This window comes from Mirounga angustirostris, unplaced genomic scaffold (genome assembly GCF_029215605.1).
Source record: "Mirounga angustirostris isolate CCGP_5_RB_7025 unplaced genomic scaffold, mMirAng1.0.hap1 SCAF_10, whole genome shotgun sequence".
NCBI classification, from domain to species: Eukaryota; Metazoa; Chordata; class Mammalia; order Carnivora; family Phocidae; genus Mirounga; species Mirounga angustirostris.
Window position 1 is genome coordinate 57,597,812 of NW_026991718.1, and position 21,637 is coordinate 57,619,448.

Below are 21,637 nucleotides of genomic sequence, written 5' to 3' on the forward strand. Positions count from 1 at the left end.
TTAAAATGCTAGTGGGGAGCCTGGGTAGCTCAGTTGGGTTAAGCGGCTGACTCTTGGTTTCAGACTGGGTCATGATCTCAGGGTCCTGGGATGGAGCCCTGCACTGGGCTCTGTGCTCACCTGGAAGGCTGCTTGAGGATTCTCTCTCTCCCTCTTCCTCTGCCCCTCCCACTGCTCAGGCTTTCTCTCTCTAAAATAAATAAATATATCTTTAAAAAAATGCCAAGAAAAGATAGTTTTCTTTTTTGGTTCTTATAATGAATTACTTGACATGCTATGTAAGAATATAAATTATTTTCTAAGCCTACCACAGATAAATTGTGAGTTTATGGAACTCATTTTATCATAATTTCCTCAGTTGTAAAGTTGATAGCATCATTAGCTGATCTTCTCTTTCATCAAATTGTATTGAAAATCAGTTTGGTTTTCTCATAAAATAATAATTGACAAACCGTGACTTCAAGTTACAACTATTAGAAACAGTATATTACTTATATAAAACTTATCACACTGTATTTATTGAGTGCCACCATTATGGGATGCACTAAGGAAGTGTAAGATGTGGGCCGAGTCCCCAGTATAACCTAATTAAGGAATATAGACACATGAAATCACTAAGACACTAATGAGTACTAAGTTGTAGGATACCAGGTAAAAAGATAATAAAGTTTAGTGAAAAGATAGTAAGAATTTAGAGAGAAGCCATAGAGATTAGCGTGGCATTAAGATGTAGGATAAAACAGGAAAACTAGAGGCAGTTTGTATAAAGAACAAATGAGATAGGATAATTATTTTCTGGAAACACCAACCCAGAGGGTTTCTGGATTTGAAGATGCTAAGCACAGTACATAGTAGAAGTGAGGTGGCTAGACTGAGAATAAGGGGATTGAGTGAGAGTCTGTATCTGGAATGGTGAGATCTTCCTCAGCTCTTTCCCCTCTCTAGCCGTGAGGTGTAAGTCTGTGTGTAACCTGTTTAAGGGATCCTTCTCTGAAAAAAATAGATTATTCCCCTCCCCCACCCGTCGACCCAGAGCAATGGCTATAGATACCGATATTTGGTAGTTTCCTTTGAAAAGGTAGATGTGCCAACCAATATCCTTAGAGTGGAGTTATAAGTTAATAAGCTTACCAATGCATAACAAGTTCTCATTCAATTTTTAAAGAGACTTACTTTTAAATATAACCAGAGAGCTAGAGATTATGATACTTTTGAAGAAATTCTCCACCTGTAAACCCAAGATCTTTGTGTATGAGTTTAAAAAAAACTAAAAGAATCAGGGACAGTGCAACAAACAGAACTAAATTCAGGGAATTAAAATTAACCCACAGAGATGTAAGAGGAGCTGTTCATCTTTAAAACAAGAATAGGAAGCTATTTTTAAAAAAGGAATACTTGGGGAAAAGGGAAGGGCCTCTTGGGAATTAAAAATATGACATCATTTAAATAGAAAAACTAATAGAAGAATTGAAAGAGAAAGTTCAAATATCGCTGTACTGCAGAACAGAATGACAAAAAGACAGAGGATCTTTCATAAGAAAGAAGTGAAGAGAAATCTTAGGATGATAACTGTGCCTTAGGCCTAGAGAGCAACTAGTCCAAATTGGGGCAGGGGACAGAAGATTCTACTAGGAATGTTGGAGGGAGGGAGGGAAGAAAAGGAACTGATAATTCTAATATCTGATCTGATACAGAACTTAAAAAAATAATAAATAAGAGATAAAGGATAGAAGAGAATTAAATCTTGATTCATGATAATAGGAAATCAGTAGTAATGACTAAATAAATAATATATGGAAGACATTGCTAGTTGCTTGCCCAATATCCATTTTTTTTATGATCAGACCCTGATGTTCCCAGTGGCAGTGTGACCAGTTTAAAGCACTCAGTTACCCTGTTTCTTCATGAAGCTGGAGGTGGCTATATGAAGTAGCTCTGGCCAAAGTAAGCACAGGTCACTGGTAGGACTTACAAGAAAACTTATTAAGAGGCCAGACTTGCCTGGGATGTGCCTTTTCAGTTTCTGCTCTTTGCTTGCTTCTAGTTTGGATCTGAGATATGCCTGAGGGGCGGGGGCCCATTTTTAACCATTTTTTCCACTCAAGGCATATATATATATTTTGTGTCTACTATATGCCAGATAGTATTCTCAATGCTGGGGATACCAGTGAACAAAAAGACAAAATGACCAATATTCCTGTTCCCCTGTGGTTTACATTCCAGTAGGGAGATAGTCATGAAAATATTGATAAGTAAAATTTAGAGTATATAAGAAAGTAAAAACTGTTAGAGAAAATCAAAGCAAGAAAGATAGGGAGTTAAGTGTGGGGGATGGTGGGGCATGATGGGCCTGGTATTTGGTGACCAGGAAAGGCCTTACTGAAATACCATGTGATTAAGGCATGAAGGAGCAAGCAATGGAAGATACCTGGAAAAGAGAGTCCCAGGTAGAGGGAACAGCAGATACAAAGGCCCTGAGATGGGAGGATGCCTGACATGTTTGAAGAATGGGAGAGAGTCAACGTGACTAGAATGGAATGAGCAAGGAGAAAGAGTAGCAGGAATTGAAATCAGAGGAAATTAGACACTAGTTATATAGGACCTTTTAAGCCTTTGATAGGACTTGGCCTTTACTCTAAGTGAGATGGGATACCCTTGAAAGGTTTTGAGCCGAGGAGGAACTTGATCTAATTCGCTTTTCAGTTGGATCGCTCTGGGTATTATGATAGGAACGAATTGAAGAGAATGAAGATGGAACAGGTTAGAAGTCTATTGCCATGGTCCAGGTGAATAATGGTGGCCTTGACTGGATGGTAGTGGTTGAGTGGTGAGAAGTGGCCAGATTCTGGGTATATTTTGAATTTTGAGCCATCAGAATTTGCTGATGGATCAATGTGGTAGATAGAAAAAAATTTCTGAACAGCTAGAAGAATGGAGTTGCCATTTATTGAGATGGGAGAGATTCCAAAGTGACATTTTTGAGTGAAATATCAAGAACTCAGTTTTGGACATCAGTGTTTGAAAGGCCGTTAGATATTCAAGTGGAGAAGTCAAATAGTTGAGAGAAAAGTCTGGGTTGGAAAGATGAATTTGGGAGGGAGCCACACAGATGGTATTAAAGCCAAGAGATTGATGAAGATCACCAAGGGAGTGAGTTTAGATATCGAACTAGCGGAAGCTGAAGGGCTGAGTCCTGGGGTCCTCTGGCTTTTGGGGATTGGAGATAGAGAAAGGGAGAGATGGAGCAAGGAGACTAAGAAGGAGTAGCCAGAGCACACTGGAGGGAGTGTATATCCTGGAAACTAGGTTTCAAGAAGAAAGTGAAGTGTTACTGTTACATAAGAAACCAGTAACAAGATGCCTGAGATGGACCATTGAATGGAATAGCACGGAGATCATCAGTGACTTGGATAAGGGCAGTTTCAGTAGATGGGGTGGACAGGAGCCTGGATGGAATATATTGAAGAGAATGGGAAAGGGGAAATTAGGAATTAACAACATAAGAAGAGGTTATGTTATAAAGGAGAATGGAGAAATAGGGCAGGAGCTTGAAGGAGAAGTGGAGTCCAAAGGTTCTTATTTCTTTTTTAGATAGGAGAAATAACATCTATTTCTAGTTGGTATGCTAATAGGAATGACCCAATAGAGAGGGAAAAACTGATTCAGGGAAAGAGGAGAATTAATTGCTCAAGTAATGTTCACAAGAAGCCACTTAATAAAGGGAGAGGGGATGAAAAGTAGGTGCCTGGTACCTGATGATACCATGGACCTGTCTTATCAGGCATAGACTGCCTAACTGCAGATTTCTGGTTCTGTGAGGAAAAACAAACCCATTCTATTAAGTGATTGGGTTTTTTGTTTCTTTGTTCTCTGTTTTTAGGTTTCTGTTACATGCACCTGAATACAATTCTAAGTGACAAAACATGCTTAGAAATGTGGGCATAGAACCAGAAGGAGCTGCTGTAAGAGTTAAAAATGGTCTCATTTGCAAGTGGGATGGATGAGAGGCTATGGTGGGAATAGGCAGTAAACAGTTGTTTTAATTCCAGGTATTCTTCAACATTTTAATAATTTATACATGTATTTCTTCAACTGAAATCTTTTTTTAAAAAGATTTTATTTATCTGACAGAGAGAGGGCACAAGCAGGGGGAGTGCCAGTGGGAGAAGGAGAAGCAGGCTCCCCGCTGAACAGGGAGCCTGACATGGGGCTCGATCCCAGGACCCTGGGATCATGACCTGAGCTGAAGGCAGATGCTTAACCGACTAAGCCACCCAGATGCCCCTTTAATTGAAATCTTTTTTTTTTTTTTTTTTTTTGCGAGAGAGGGAATGAGAGACAGCATGAGAGGGAGGAGGGTCAGAGGGAGAAGCAGACTCCCTGCTGAGCAGGGAGCCTGATGTGGGACTCGATCCCGGGTCTCCAGGATCATGACCTGAGCCGAAGGCAGTCGCTTAACCAACTGAGCCACCCAGGCGCCCTGAAATCTTTTTTAAACATGCCCAGAGTGCTTCTAAGAAGCAGATGTCAAGCTGTACTAGGGGGCACCTGGCTGCCTCAGTCAGTAGAGCATGCAACTCTTGATCTTGGGGTCAGGAGTTTAAGCCTCATGTTGAGTGTAGAGATCACTTAAAAAATAAATAAAGATGAAAAAGAAGATGTACTAGGAATGCAGGAGATTTATGGGGGAGATGTGAAAGAGAAAGCGGGAAGGGAGCAAAAGTAGGTGGGAAGGGCCTTTTGACTGGGATGTTGGTCTGAACTCTGAAAGGAGAAAGTGAAGATTGGGTATAAAGGGCCTCAGGCTATATATAGCATGGTGCTGAGAAAGTTTCAGGGAGGATAAATGGGGAGTCCCTGAGCCAAAGTTGCTCATTAGAGGAGTCCCCTGTTGAACTAGCACCTGACCATGCTCAGACATTGGCTAGTAGCCACCAGGGAAAGTGTAGCTTTTGTCAGTCAACTATGACACAGATTCCCAGCCTCTGTTCCTCCTGAAGAAGCTCTGAGTACTGCACATCCATGGCCATCATTCCCACAGATTTACATTAAAAATAAGAACAGGTGTCTCTATATTTGTGCATATACAATACTCTACCTTAGTAATCTTAATGTTCAGCTGGCCAATTTAATATCATGCCTTAATAATTACTCTTTCTTAGGCAAAAAATTAATTCTTTTCCAGGAAAAACAGAAAATTTACATTATAGCTTGATGATCTCAATCCAGAGTTTAATGACCTATGACAATTCACTGATACAGTAAATATTTACTCTTAAAAATACAGTAAGATATGAACCCAGTTTTGGAACGTGGTTATGACACAAAGAAAATTTTGATCTTTATAATAATGTATCTTTGTATCATCAACTAACATTTCCTTCCTGTTCTTTTCATAAGTGGTTCTTTCTTTTATTAATTGTTTTCATTTTAAAGTATTTCTTTAAAGAAACTTGTAATTTCCCTGCCTCCGCCCTTGGCATTCATTTCTAATAACGTTTTGGAAGCTTCAGGGTATTTTGCCCCGAAGGAAGCTAGTTCAGGATTGTGAATTTCCCTCATATATTCAGTTATAGTTAATAGTAAATATATGGAAAGCTAAATGAGTTCAAAATCTGAATAATCTGTCTCTTGTTGATTTTCATATTTCACACATCCTATTAGAAAGTAACTACGATTATTGAGGAATTAATTTTTTTTCTTTCAATCTCTTTTTATTATGTTTTCAAATGGCTACTAAGTTGTTGGGACATAAATACCTATTAAGTTATTGGAGTCTATTTGTTAAATGGAACTGCAGTTACATTTGGCCTGGGGGCACCATAAGATTACTGAGACATATAGGATGCCATGAAATGAGAAACTTTGGGAGCCCCTGGCCTAGATTTTGGATCCCATGCCCTCTGGCCTCCCAGGACCCCAAATGATTGTCATTTGTTTTATGTGTAGCATAATGGTGGAAAGCACAAACTGCTTCATCTTCATGGTATCAAATCTTGGCTTTACTAGCTGTATGACTTTGGGAAGTTACTTCACCTCTCTGTGCCAGAGCTTATTTAACTATAAAATGAAGATAAAAACTTTTAAGTTTATTGTAAGAAGGAAGTTAAAATATATAAAATGTTTAGTTTCTAGCACAGACCTGCTTTTTAAACTTTCTGTTAACTGGATCTTTTGAATCAACTTAAGATTTTTTTTATTTAAAAAATATTTTTATTATGGTAAAAAAACATAAAATTTGCCATCTTAACCAATTTTAAGTGCGTAGTTCAGTAATGCTAAATATATTCATATTGTTATGAAACAGATCTCCAGAACTTTTTCATCTTGAGAAACTGAAACTTTATATCCCTTAAACAACAAATCCTCTTTCCCCCTCCTCCCAGTCCCTGGCAACCACCATTCTACTCTCTGTTTCTGTGACTTTGACTATTTTAGATACCTCATATAAGTAGAATCATGCAGTATTTGTTCTTCTGTGACTGACTTATTTCACTTAGCATAATATCCTCATGGTTCATCCATGTTGTGGCAAGTGATAGGAATTCCTTCCTTTTTAAGGCTGAATAATATTGCACTGTATGTATATACCACAATTTGTTTATCTGTTCATCCACTGATGGACATTTGGGTTGCTTCCTTTTGTTGACTGTGTGAATAATGCTGCTATGAACTTGGGGTACAAATATCTCTTCAAGACCTTGTTTTCATTTCTTTTGGATATATATCCACAAGTTGGATTGTTGAGTCAGATGATTGTTCTATTTTTAGTTTTTTGAGGAAACTCCATACTGTCTTCCATAGTGATTGTACCATTTTACAATCCTAGCATGGTACACAAGGGTTCCAGTTTCTCTACATCCTCACCAACACTTTTTGTTTTCCTTTGTTTTTTTTTTGATAGTTGCTATCCTAATGGGTGTGAAGTGATACCTCATTGTGGTTTTGATTTGCATTTCTCTAATGATTAGTGATGTTGAACATCATTTCCTTTGCTTGTTGGCCATTTGTATATTTTTTTTGGAGAAATGTCTATTCATGTGTTTTACCCATTTTTTAATGATTATATGATTTTTTGTTACTGATTTATAGGAGTTTAAAAAATATATTCTGGATATTAACCCCTTATCAGATGTATGATTTGCAAATATTCTCTCCCATTGTGTGGATTGCCTTTTTTAACCTGTTGATGATGTCCTTTAATACATTAAAGTCTTAAAGTTTCACATAGTTCCATTTGTCTATTTTTGCTTTTGTTGTCTATGCTTTTGGTATTATATTTAAGAAATCATTGTCAAATCCAATGTCATGAAGCTGCTTCCCTGTGGTTTCTTTGAGGGATTTTATACTTTTGTGTCTAAGTGTAGATCTTTAACCCATTTTGGTATTTTTGTGTATGTGTAGGAGTCCACCTTCATTCTTTTGCATGTGAATATCCAGTATTTCCCACACCATTTGTTGAAGTGACTGTCCTTTCCTCTTGAATGGTCTTGGCCCTCTTGTTGAAGATCACTTTGAGCATTATTTGTGAGGGTTTATTTCTGAGCTCCCTATTCTGTTCCATTGGTCTATAGGTTTGTCTCTATGGCAGAATCACACCATTTTGATTACTGTGGCTTTATAATATGTTTTGAAATCAGGTAATGTGAATCTTCTAACTTTGTTCTTTTTCAAAATTGTTTTGGCTATTTGGGATCCCTGAGATTCCCAATTAGCTTTTAAATAGGCGCAACTGCTTTCTTTTTAAACAAATAACCACAGGTCTTATTTATCACTGGTACTACCAGGTCTTATTGCTTTCCTTCAAAAGCAAATTTCTCAAAAGAATTGTCCCTATTTGTAGTCTCCCTTTCCTTATTGCTCACTCAGGGTTCAGCCGACTCCAATTGCGCTTTTGTCCTGATTATTATGCTGAAAAACTTGCCACGAAGGTCACAAAAAACTCCATATTACTAAATGCAATGAACTTTTTTTTTTAAAAAAGCGTCATCTTAAACACACAGGAGGATTCAACACTACTGACCACTCCCTTTTTTTTTTTTTTTCGGTTTTGTTTTGTTTTGTTTTAGAGCGGGTGGAAGGGCAGAGGGAGAGGGAGAAAGAGAATCTTTTTTTTTTTAGATTTTATTTATTTATTTGAGAGAGAGAATGAGAGAGAGCACAGGAGAGAGGGGAGGGTCAGAGGGAGAAGCAGACTCCCTGCCGAGCAGGGAGCCCGATGCGGGACTCGATCCCGGGACTCCAGGATCATGACCTGAGCCGAAGGCAGTCGCTTAACCAACTGAGCCACCCAGGCGCCCCGAGAAAGAGAATCTTAAGCAGACTCCACACCCAGCACGGAGCCTGATGCAGGGCTTGATCTCACAACCCTCAGATCATGACCTGAGCTGAAATCAGGAGTTGGATGCTTAACTGACTGAGCCACCCAAGCACTGCACCACTCCCTTGTTCTTGAAGTGCTTTTTTCCTGTTAATTCTCCTGATACTTTGTTCTTCTGGTATTCTTTCTACCTCTCTGGCATTCTTGGTTTCCTTTTCAGGCCCATACTCCTTTCCTGTGTCCTTGAATGTTGGAATTCCTCAAGGCCCAATTCTAAGCCCTGTCCTCTCTCCTCTGAACTCCCGAGTTATCAAATTTATATCTATAGCTTTAATGGCTTCTTTATAGAGCTCAGACCTTTTCCCTTTGCTCCAAATCTATAAATCTAGTTGCCTACTTAATGTCTCCCCTTGGGTACCTCAAAGATATTCCAAACACGGTATATATTTTTTTAATTAAAAAAAATTTTAAGTAAACTTTACCCGCCCCCCCCCCCCCCCGCCTTGTGGGGCTTCAGCTCACAACACTGAGATCAAGAGTCACATGCTGTACCAACTGAGCCAGCCAGGCACTCCCAAACATAGTATCTTTAAAATGGAACTCAGAGCCCTTTACCTGTTCTTCTTTTGCTATTCTAGTCTCAGTGAATAGCTCTGCCTTCCATCCACTTACAGAAACCAGAAAGCTGGAAGTCTCCTGTTTATCTTAGAAATTATCTTCTTCTTTACCTAACTCCCACCACCACCACACACACATGTCTGACTGAACTCTTATTGTTGATTTTATCTCCTAAATCTCTCTCACACCGGCTGGAGGCTTTCCATCCCTTTGCTAATAACTTTAGTCAGAGCCACCTCACTTCATCTCTCTTTTAGACTACTTAAACACTTCCTAAATGTTCTACCTGCTTCCATTTTTGCTCCCCATCAGTCTGTCCTCCACACTGTAGCCAAAATGATTTTTTAAAGGCAAACTGGTCACTCTTCTCTTTAAGACCCTCCCACAACTCTGGAGAATAGATAGGAAACTGAAAACTGATTAACTAGGGCAAGGGTAAGGGAGCATGGGTGGGAGGGATACAGGAAAAGGAATAAGACATTTTTTTAAAAAAAGATTTACTCATTTATTTGACAGAGAGAGAGCAGGGTGGGGGGCAGAGAGAGAGGGAGAGAGAGAATCTCAAGCAGACATCGCACTGAACACAGAGCCTGATATGGGGCTCAATCTCACAACCCTGAGATCATGACCTGAGCCAAAATCAAGAGTCCGACTCTCAACAGACTGAGCCACCCACAGCGCCCCAGGAACAAGACTTAACTGTTACCTCTGTATAATTTGTTGTTGTTTTCTTTTGGAACTACATGACTGTATTATCCATTCCAAAAATTAAATCAATAAATTGAATTTTAAAAATTATAGCATCACACTACTCTTAAAGGCTAGACTGAACTCCTCCTAATCTACTTACCTCTTTAACTTCGTCCCCTACTATACTCTCTTTTAAAAATTGGGGCTCCTGGGTGGCTGATTCGGTTAAGTGTTAGACTCTTGATTTCGGCTCAGGGTTGTGAGATCGAGCCCCAAGTTGGGCTCTGTGCTGGGCGTGGAGTTGGCTTAAGACTCTCTTCCTCTCCCACTGCCCCTCCCCCACCCCCACTCGCATGCACATACTCTCTCTCAAAAAATTTAAGAAAAAAATTTCAGTGCCCTAACAAAACAAAACAAATCTCAGTGCCTCAGCCACACAGGCTTCTGTCAGTCCCTCATGCTCTAACATGCTTTCTCTTGCTTCAGGGCCTTTGCCTAAACTGTTCCTAGCTCTGCCCAAAATGCCCTTTGCTCCCCTTTTCACTGAGGTAACACACTGCTATCCTTACATCTCAGACCACCAGTTATCACTTCTGTAGGGAAGCCTTCCCTGACAAGCTCTATCCTCTATTATGTGCTTTTACAAGACCATGTACTGCTTGGCACTCATTGTAGTTCCAGTTTTACATTTATTATATGACCATCTAATTACTATCTGCTTCACCAATTTGACTAAAAAGTTCCAAGGGGGCAGGGACTGTGCTTGGTATGTTAAATTAGAGCAAAGTTATAAACTGTTTGGGAGAAGTTATAAAACTGCTCAGTATTTTGTGATAGATTTTTATTTTTAAAGATTTTTGTGGTTTTATATTTCTAGCTCAACAAAAAGAAGTAGTAACAATTTAACGATACTAATCCTAAGAAATCTCTGCTGTGCTTAAGCCCAGCATAATACTCTGTGTTGTTAAATTAGGAAGGTATCTGACTGCATATTAAGGGTGAGTGTGTGTATGTGTGTGTTTAAATTAACTCAGGAAGTGCTCTTGTCAGTCTTTAAGAGGTGACGTATATACAAAATTTCCAAGCTTACTTTTCTGGAACATCTTCAGAGATTAATATTTCACAGACTGTGCCTTGGGAAATGCTCTTCTAGATTTATGCTATATTAGTATTTTATTACAGGGAAGGAGAAGCAGAATGTTTCAGGGGCAACTGTTGAGTATGGTCCTAATCAAAGAGAACAGATATATTAAGAATGGTAGATTTTAGAGAAATTGAAGAAAATCAGCAGAATATTGGTGAATTTGAAATCTGTGGGTGAAGGTGACCAATTAAAAATAGTAAATTCAAACAAAGGGAACTGAAAAAAGATTTAGTGGTGATCTTTATTCCGTTTTAATGTTTTAAAATTTAAAATAATTAGGGGTGCCTGGCTCACTCAGTCAGTAGAACATGTACTCTTGATCTCAGGGTTGTGAGTTCAAGCCTCACGTTGGGTGTGGAGCCTACTTAAAATAAAAAATAGATAAAAAATTAAAAAATAAAATTTAAAATAATTAAAATGACTCCTTACCACTCTAAAATGGCATACAATAAGAACAGGTATATAGTAAAAAGTAAAAGTACCCCCCAACCCCAGGCTCCTTCCCCTCTTCATGATAACCACAGTTAACAGTTTGGTTTATGTCCTTCCTCCATGTATTTACAAACATTTCTTTGTGTTTATGTATGCATATACATTTGTTTTTAAAATAAGTGGAATTACCCTGTACATACTGTTCTGTAACTTGCTTCACATAACAGTGTATAACATACCTGTCAATGATCTACATCTACCTCCTTATTTTTAGTAGGTGCATAATAATCCATAATTTGGATCTACCATACTTTACAGTGATATTCTTTTTTGTAAGTAAATAAATTGGACATGGATGAACAATCTAATAAAGCATTATGATAAGAAAAAAGTGTTTTGATTTTTTTTTTTTAGTAAGTGAAATTGCAGAGGAGAGGGACTCAGTCCAGTTTCCTACTTGATCCTTTTAGTAAGGATCCACTGTTGTAGTTCATTTTCAGTATGATTTAAATTCTGACTTCTTACAAACAGATTTTGTGGCATAAAAGCATCTCTTTAAAAACCACAAAATAAGAAATATATTTGTGACCAAATAATTTAAGAGCTGCTTCTTTGTTTTTAAAAAGTTTTATAGAAAAATACCAAAAACATATAAAAAGTTAAAAAATCATCCATAATCCCAATTTTTAAAAACTCTATGAGGCCAGAAGTTAAAATTCATGCCTCTAGCTCCTAATTTCACTTCTTTGAGGTATGTAGTGTCAACAGTTTTGGGCATAGTCTTTCTGACATTTTCTTGTATTTATGCACATAATTTCTACATGCATATATATATATATATATACCACAGCACTTTTTTCCTAATAAAATGGGATGATGCTCTTCATGTAGTTCTGCAACTTTTAGAAATTCTGCGCACACTCCTTACTCAACAATGTATCATAGACTTGGGCAGAAAACCTCTGATTAATTAAACTTATCTTTTATGTTATCTCTATTTGTTTTCTTGTACTAACAACATTCACAATAACCAAACTCATAAGCTACTGATTTATTAACTGGCATGTCAATTTATTAATTTATAGTGTCATAATATCTGGCATCATAGATTTTGTTCATTTGCTTGGGGCATTCCTACCTGATGGCTGAATTACTCAAGAGACAAAATTATAGATAAGAAGGCTGATTGGTGAGCTAAGAATTAGAGCAAGAGTGAGGAGGTGTTCTTCCAGGATATTTCTATCAAGCTATGGTAGCTCTCTGACTTGCCCTGGGGCTCTTTCTGTCTTGACAACTGGCATTAGTTATCACTCATTGCCTTGGACATGGTGAGAAGCATACAGAACAGGCTTCCTCCAGGCTCCTGATCTGAACTGTGCACTGCTCACCACTCCATTTAAGATATCTGACCAGGTGTTCAGACATTACTCTTTCTTTATGTAAGGGAAGTGTTGGTTAGAATTTGAGGATCCCCCAAATCGGCTTGATGCAGATAGGGAGAACCTTCATCATAGCAGCTCATTTACGAGCACTCTCTTCAGGTGAGCCTCTGTGGAAGCAACTCACAGATAGAACTTGTGATCACCAGTGTCTCCAGACATTGCCAAATGTCCCCTGGTGGCCAAAATCAGCCCCAGTTGAGAACCACTGGTTTAGAGGGAGACTGGTTTAGAGTGAAGAGTGAGCAACAGAGAGGAAGAAAGGAAAACTGGATGGGCTATTACAGGATATTAGTTCCTCAGTGGTGTGAGAAAGAACACTGAATTTGTCCTATGTCTTAGTCTCTACTTTCCCACTAATTATGAGACCTTTGGTTAGTTGCTTTACCTTCCTGGTCGTGAATTAGTATGAGAATTAACCTTGTTACTATTATTTTTTTAACTTGTATACTTATTAGATACCGGAGTTGTACTGTCATTTTACATGCATTATAATGTGTATAGAAGTCCTCTGTAAATTGTAAAATTTTGTACAAAAGTACTGTGCTATCTGGTATGATTTCCTGTTCACTTCTTACCACTACTTTTATCCCTTTTGATCTTTGAAACTACTGGCAAATAGGAGATTTACCTTTGTACTTTTTGTGTGTGTATGAATTTCACCATGATTATAAATATTTTCTAGGAATGATCACTTTTATGTAATAATTATATGTAAACATCAAAGAGGTAGCTTGAAAATTCCATTAGGGATTAAAAAGTAGCATTACTCACAGTAAGTGAGAAAAGGAGATTTCTGATATTGAAATAGACTTAGCAGGCAAATTTCTAGGCATGTATGTATTCCATATATTGAATAGCACTGTACAAATCTTTGGGAAACCCCATTGTTAACACTTCTCTATCCAGAAAAATACCTGTTTATTTCTTGTCCTTTGTTTCTTGTCCTTAAGTCAATTCCCTCTGGTAAGTCAATTAAATTTTTTTTGTCCTTTTCTTAACTGCATTCACTTTTGTTTCTCGTCTTTAATGGATTAGTCAGGCATGGTTTCCCTCTATACTCAAATGTTTGCTGAATAAAGGAATAAATTACAGAAGACATGTTATCTTTTTTCCAGCAGGTTATCTGCTAAAATGATCAGTGACTCTACTCTTCATTACAGATTTCCCCAATGTAAAATTGTTTGACTATCTATAGCTCTCAGAGTTTCTCCAGAATTTATCCCATGGACTGGATTGGGGGCAGGATTGAGTGAGTGTTGGGTACCATTGTGATGTAAATTCACTGGACCTCCAAGGAGTGGCTCTATAATACTTTAAATATTTCCTTCAGCCCTAGAATTCACTCCAGTGGTCCTAATACTTTGTTGTCTCTCTGGATTGTGGTGTTCAGCACCTGCTGTCTCCCACATGCCTGCTAATGATTTTGGGGATCAGATTTTGCTGCCTGTTCATGACTTAATTTTCAGATCATGGATTGAACCTGTCACTCATTGTTGATTTTTAGTACTGACTCTGCATACCTTTACTTTTCATTTTCTCCTCAGATATAATAATAGTCACATGGATTTGGGGAGAATTTTCTTAATCAATGAGAATATTGAATTCACTGGAATTGTTTGTGATCACTATTATAAAATAGCTCATTTACAGTTACTGCACCAGTTCTTCTTCAATGCTTGAGACCAAGTGTGATGCATTTCTCTTCTCTGTGGTATTGAACTCTCTCTTCTAGGAAACAGCCATTTATCCTAACCAAAACCTCCATTTCTCTCTGAAATGAGGTCTTCTCCTGTATTCTATATATATTCTACTAACATGTGTCTTCCTTATTCACCATTGTATCCCCATCTATATACTTGGCTTATATAGGAGGCACTCACATATTTTGACCTAGTGAATGAAATGAAACTCAGGTTCTTGTGGTTGTTTATGTTTTGTGTAGATTAATGTTATCATCTGATGTAATTTTCTTTTTCTTTTCCCGGTGCCATTTCATCTCCAATTAAGTACTGAATCTAAGGTTAGGAAAAACCATTTTAAGAGCCATTTGAAGATTATGGGAATCATTTCCCATTTTCTTAAAGAGAAAGCTTCTTTGGTATGAGCTCATTGGAGAAAATGAGAAGGAGAAATGATAAAGGCAATGGAAAGAAACACGGACAGAGCAGAAATAGTATTTCCTGCCTAGGAGACCGTCTGAGAAAAGAAGTTTCCATTCCTATTTTGCCTTAGTCATGTTCTGCATAAAGAACAACATTAAAATTAGAACAGTTTTGGGAAATCTCATGGGTCTTCCATTGATTCATCCTGTGGATCTAGCCTCAAGCTCAGATCTGCTCTGTAGTGGCTTCCCTTTACTTCTCTCCTCTTTTTCATTTTCTGAGCTGTCAGAATTTTCTGACTGCTTGCAGTAGGATGGGACAATATCTTAGTGCCCCTTTTTCTTCTTGTCATGCCAAATCTTACATAGGCCATTTTGGAGGGTTTAGGAACAAACCTGTTGGGGAAACAGGTGGAGACACTTTCTTGTCTGAACTGGAATATTCTTTTCCTGAACTTCAGACTATTTTTTCCTGATACTGGTTTTCTCCATTACTATATCCAGGACTATCTTTAGCACCAGTACTTGGAAACTTTATGCTTTCCTACAGGTTGTTTTATAAAAATGCATTGATTAGTGTATTAATTTATTTGTATCTTATTATTTCAAAATCTGGTGTCAGAGATACCTCTAGGCCACAAGACATTTAGAGATCTATAATGATGGACATACCTTGATCCTGATGAGTACCCAAGCTAGGTTTCAATAAGAGGGCTAACCTGATCTTTTAATACCTCTAAAGGTTGGAATGCTCCAAACCTCAGACCATGGTCCTCTTTCTCTTTCAATTTTGTTGATTGATTGAGTGAAATGTTTTTTGTTTTTGTTTTTTTTCCCTCACAGTTCTAGAGACTAGAATTCTGAGACCAATGTACTGTCAGGGTTGCTTTCTGGTAAGTCCTCTCTTCCTGACTTACAGACATCAGTTTTCTTACTGTGTTAACATATGGCCTTTCCTGTGCGTGCACATGGAGAGAGAGCTCTCTGTTGTCTCTTCCTCTTCTTATGAGGACACCGGATTAGGGCCCCAACCATATGACCTCTCTACTCATTTTTTCAGGACAGCTTATCCAGTTCCATGACTTTAAACACTATCTTTATATTCTTGATGACTCCCAAATATATATTGCTAGCCCTTACTTCACCCTGAACTTCAGACTCATTTCTAATCGTCTACTCAATATCTCTACTTGTATGTCCATAGACACCATAAACTAACATGTCCCAAACCAAACTTTTGATTCCCCCTAAATATGTGTCTCCTTGAGTGTTCCCTATCTCATTAAATCCAGTTGCTCAGCCCAAAAATTTTTGAGTTTTTCTCTTGTATGCCACATCCAATCCTTCAGCAGGTCTTGGTTGATTCCCTTTAAAATATATCTCAAATCTGTCCACATATCATTTCTTCTAGCATTGCCATTCTATCGAAGCCATCATCTTCTCTCACCTGGACCACTGCAATAGCCTCCGAATGGTCTCCTTGGTTCTCCTCTTGCCCAGACCCCTCTTTAAAACATAAATTAGATTGTAATTCTCTGCTGCTTAAAACCCAATGATTTCTCATCAACCTAACCTGGCCCAGCTACCTCTCTGATTTCATCCTCTGTGAATATCACTGTCACTCATTTCCCTCTAGCTACTCTGCCCTAGCTTTCTTCAGTCATCCCAGGCATATTCTGACCTTAGAGTTTTTGCATTTGCTGTTCTCCACCTCAAGTTCTCTTTCTCCAAATAATCCTGTGGCTTGTTCAATAACTTCATTTAAGTCAAGTGACTCAAATGTCATCTCCTTAGATCTTTTTATTTCTTTATTAGTCATTCTGCTTAAAAGAGCATTCTCCTAAAATCCCCATCTTTACTGTGCTTTATTTTCTCTGTAGTTCTTGTTGCTCTCTGACATTATATCAAAACTATTTGCTTATTGCATGTGTCCACACTAGAAGGCAAGCTCCCTGAGGTGAGGGAGGCAGGGACTTTGTTGGTTGTGTTCACTGCTATATTTTCAGTACCTAGAACAGGGCCTGGCTCATATAAAATACTAAATATAGATTTGTGGAATGAATGAATGAATATATAAATAAGTGGCTTCACCTATCCTTCAAAGAAAGATTCTGAAGGAATGCTGAAACTCACTGGGCAGGATTCACAGTTCCCAAATCGCTGCTCCAATCTCCATATTATCTACTGCAACATGCATGCTTTCTTACTGTACCTTAACACTTCCCCTTCAAATCCTTTCCAGCTTATGTCCCTCTTTTACCTACTCTCACAGGTTGCACTTTACATCTCCATCTCACAAAAGTGGTCTTTTAGAATTTGTTTCCTAAGATAACAAATGCTCATACATAGAAACAGCAATTGCTCTTAGCACATGAGGGTTAGTTCATGATAGTGGTGCTGAGAGCAGAAAGTAAGGAAAGAAATTTGAAACTTGGACAAATTAAAGTCCAAAGTTCTGGAGGAACTTGCAGATATCTTGGAGACAAAATACTTATGAAATTGTAGCAAATGGGAAAGGTGACAAAAGATTGTACTGGTGATAACTCACCTGGAGTCTAGTGCACTCTGTCTAGTATTGAGTCCAATCTGGGCACAAGATTTTTAGAAAGACAAAAAAAAAAAAAATGTGTTCAGAGATGGCAAATAGTATAGTGAACATACATCATATGAATAATGGTTGAATAATAGTAATTGCAAACATTTACTACGTGGCAGGCATTATTCTAAATACTGTTTGTAAAAAGTTATTTAATGCTCATCCTATGAGGTAGATATTACCCTATCTTTTTGGATGAGGAAATGAAGTTATAGAGAGGTTAAGTAACTCCCACAAGGTCACACAGCTAGTAAGAGGTAGAGCCAATGCTGATTTCATGCTGATTCAGAGTCCATGCTTAACACTATGTTACTATCTTTTAATATTTTATTTTATTTTATTTTGTTTATTTATTTTTAAGATTTTATTTATTTATTTGAAAGAGTGAATGAGAGAGAGAAAGAGCACATGAGAGGGGGGAGGGTCAGAGGGAGAAGCAGACTCCTTGCTGAGCAGGGAGCCTGATGCGGGACTCGATCCCGGGACTCCAGGATCATGACCTGAGCCGAAGGCAGTCGCTTAACCAACTGAGCCACCCAGGCACCCTCTTTTAATATTTTAAAGTGTGCTATTGAAGAAAAATTTAGATTATTATAGAAGTTCTTAGAAGGCAGTATTAGCCTTTACCTCAAGCTCAAGCACTGCCATCTCCTACTCAGTCTTCCCAGTCTCTCCAGTATGTACTCCAATAATAGGACCAGTAATAGCACTTTATTACACTTATTTGCTTGTATCCCTCTCTCTATTAACCTATCTTTCAACTATTTTGAGGATTATATTTTATTCTCTTTTGAGCTACTAAGTTTAGTGCTTGGCATATAATCAACATTCAGTTTTTGTTGAATGAAAAACATGAATAAATGATTTCTAAATCAATTAGAACTGTCCAGTGGTAAGGTAATGAGCTCCTGATCACTAGAGGTATTCAAGCATGGGCTGAATGCTTGAAGGATGCTTGAAGGGGTGCTGCAGAAGGAACTTTCATGTCATTGTGGAAGATTAGACTAAGTTTCTTTCTAACTATGAATAATCTAATCCTATAATGAGTTAATTATGATTTTTTTCTTCAAACATTTAGTTAGCATCTACTGTGTGCCTGGCATTATTTTAGGCATTGAAGATACAAAGATAAAAGTGGCCTAGCTAGTATCCATAAAGAGCTAGTAGTCAGTGGATAACTAAGAAAAGAGATGCTCAGGAATATAGGTGTAAAGTCTTAGTGGATAAAAATAAATAGAAAAGGACAGCTTTTTTTTTTTTTTAAGATTTTATTTACTTATTTGACAGAGAGATACACAGTGAGAAGAGGGAACACAAGCAGGAGGAGAGGGAGAGGGAGAAGCAGGCTTCCCGCCGAGCAGGGAGCCCGATGTGGGGCTCGATCCCAGGACCCTGGGATCACGACCCGAGCCGAAGGCAGACGCTTAACCATTAGAGCCACCCAGGTGCCCTGAAAAGGACAGCTTTTATAGATGTTTTGAATAAATGGGGAAGGGAGAAAAAAGCTGTGACATAGGGGAGAACTAGGTATGAAAGATGACCCTAAAATTGCCTGCCTGAAAAGGGAGAACTTAGAAGTAAAGACCATGTGTTATGTTGTTATGGGGGAATTCCCCAAAGAGAAATATCAGTGTTTGCCATCAAGGTGTATTGCAGGGCTGGATATAATTCAGTAGAGATTAGTTTGTGAATATTTTGAAATTCTTGGAACAAATGTTCTTCTCTTATTAGTCTCTCAAACGAATAAAGATGGTAACCTCTTCCCTGCCCTCTGCCCCTTATAGGGGCATTGACATTAAATGGACAGTCTATTAAAGTCATGTGAGACCCTTCAGTTTCTTTTCCTATTCATGTGCCTGGAATCTGTTAGGCAGTGGGGAAGTAGTAGTCTTTCTTTATATTAGCCTGGTCCCTCATGCTGCTCATCCTTCACACATGTCTAAATATGTCTTGACACAGAATCATCCTTTCTAGCTGGGACACGACTCCTAGGTAGGTGGGGAATTCCCCTGTTTTGTTTAAAATCATAGTTGTCTTTGAGTTTGGCTAGCATGTTCATGATTAGTTTACTGACAATTGGTTTTTTTCTTCTTAAACCATATGCTCTTCCATGATTCATCAGCTTTGAGTCTGTTGCCTTGAAGGTGAAACAATTTCTTCCAATGTTGATATTTCATAATCTCATAGATAACAAGCATACGCATATGCATAGTCCTTTCAGAAGTTTTAAACAGTTGGAGATGAATGAATTATGCTGCCACAAATGGAAAGGAGCAGTATAAAATCATAATGGTGATATCCAGTCATCTTTTGTTGGTGGTTGGGTGAACACTGATATTGATAAAGCCCGGTACTTTACTGTGTTTATCTCTTTTTGAGAAATTGTTTGTGACATGTACTATTTATTTTTGAATATTAAAGTTTAACATTTTACTTCAATTGCCTTGATTTACATGTATTTAATATTTTAAACTGACAAGATCTTTATTTGTAGAAGTGGGGTTTAAATTCCGAATAAATTGTAACATTCACTTTTTATATTGTTTTGTTTATATTGTAATGGTTGCATCTTTTGTATATTTAATGTATAGCAACGACTATTCAGACCTTCAGAAATCTTCTTTTAATTTCTGATAGAAATAGTAATCTTTCAAAATATTTTAATAGAACACAGTACATTTTTGAAATCAATACAAAGCAGTTATTTCTACATTGGTGTTTTCTAAGTGTTTCGATGATTAGGCGTCTAATAAACATGGTCTAAATTCAGTTTCTGCATAGCTTTAATCAGTGCCTTTATTGTGGTGCATCATTTAGTCACCTGTATCTATTTACTCAGAATGGCAGTGATTGTTTTCAATGAAGAAAAACCTGTATAATTTCATGGTGTAGATGCTCATGTAAATATCTTTATAATTTAAATACATTTAAAGAGAGATTTTTGAAAGACTCTAATTCTCAGTATATCTCTCCCCCTGACCCCTTTACCTGGTTTTAGCTCCTCTTTGGTTCAGGTGTGCTGGTGTCCCTAAGCCTCTCTGGGCCACAGCTGGAAAAAGTGGTGATTGACAGAAGCCTGGTGGGGAAGCTCATCTCCGACTCCATCAGTGATGGTAATTACCCCCATGTGCCTACATTAACAGTGGTGCAGGAGAAATACTGTGTCAACAGGTACACTAATTATTACCACTGGGACTTGCAAACAAAAGTAATCACTTATAATAGCATAGTTACAACCCCTGGGACCAATACAAGTTTTGACTAATATTTACTACAAAAATTTTGTCAAGCCTTAGGCTCATACTCTGCGTATTTTTCACTTTTTCCTTTAAAAAATGTGAATGTATTTTCAAAAGAAGGTGTTTTTTTTGGTGTGTTCTTACAAAATTTGTCCTCTATTGTTGACATTTCAAATATTTTTCATTTTCAAATGAATTTTGGATAACCCAAATGTGTTAACACATCCACCAATAAAAAAAAAAATCTATGATTTGGCTAGTAGGAAGATCCTTTGTTACCAAAATCTATGAATACTAACTTTTGAAAAAATTTGGGCAATATTTCTAAATATCAAAAACCAATGCCAAATATACTAGATAAAGCTGGATCCTTTTAAGTATACCTCAATCAGTATATAATTGCTACAAAGCACATAATAAAGGGGCTCCTGGGTGGTACAGTCAGTAGGGTGTCCAACTCTTGGTTTCGGTTTAGGTTGTGATCTCAGGGTCAGAGATTGAGCCTGGGGTCGAACCCGGAGTTGGGCTTCACGCTCATTGCTCATCTTGGAGTCAGAGTTGGCTTGGGTTTCTCACTTCCTCTCCTTTTGCCCCTCCCCCACCTTCACACTCCCACACACACATGGACGTGCACACACTCTTGCTCCCTCACTCTTTCTTGCTCAAATAAATAAATAAATCTTTTAAAAAAGCACACAAAAAAAGATTTTAAGCCAATTATTGAAAAGGTAGGATACTGACATTTATTGAGTCCGAAAAGGCTCTATAATTCTGTGTCAACCTACTTATTTCATTCAATTAAAATAAAACTTTATATGGTATAGTTATTTCCATTTTATAGATAAGGAAATTGAAGTTAAGACACTAAGGAGCATGCCCATAAATGAGATACTAAGGAACAGCTTGAAAATAAACAAACTGAGATTGGAACCCAGGTTCTAGCTGCAGAGCCTATTTTCTCTCTGCTACACTGTGCTGACTCCTGAGGTTTTAAGGTTATGTTCTTTTATTGAAGGTAAAAAGGTTTAAGAAACAGGTTGCATTATCATTAGTGA

At 37.8% G+C, this 21,637-nt stretch overlaps 1 protein-coding gene across 26 annotated transcripts in view; it reads left to right on the forward strand.

Annotated features, from left to right (window-relative positions):
• WDPCP (WD repeat containing planar cell polarity effector) overlaps positions 1 to 21,637 on the forward strand; it is a 482,659-nt gene that overhangs the window by 118,151 nt on the left and 342,871 nt on the right. For all 26 annotated transcript variants that reach the window (XR_010405669.1, XR_010405668.1, XR_010405666.1 and 23 more), the window contains one exon: positions 20,342 to 20,456. Coding sequence is in view for 22 of the 26 variants with exons in the window: in XM_064572441.1 (XP_064428511.1) it covers positions 20,342 to 20,456 (115 nt within the window). In the remaining 4 variants the exon portion in view is untranslated. The remainder of the gene's footprint in view (positions 1 to 20,341; positions 20,457 to 21,637) is intronic.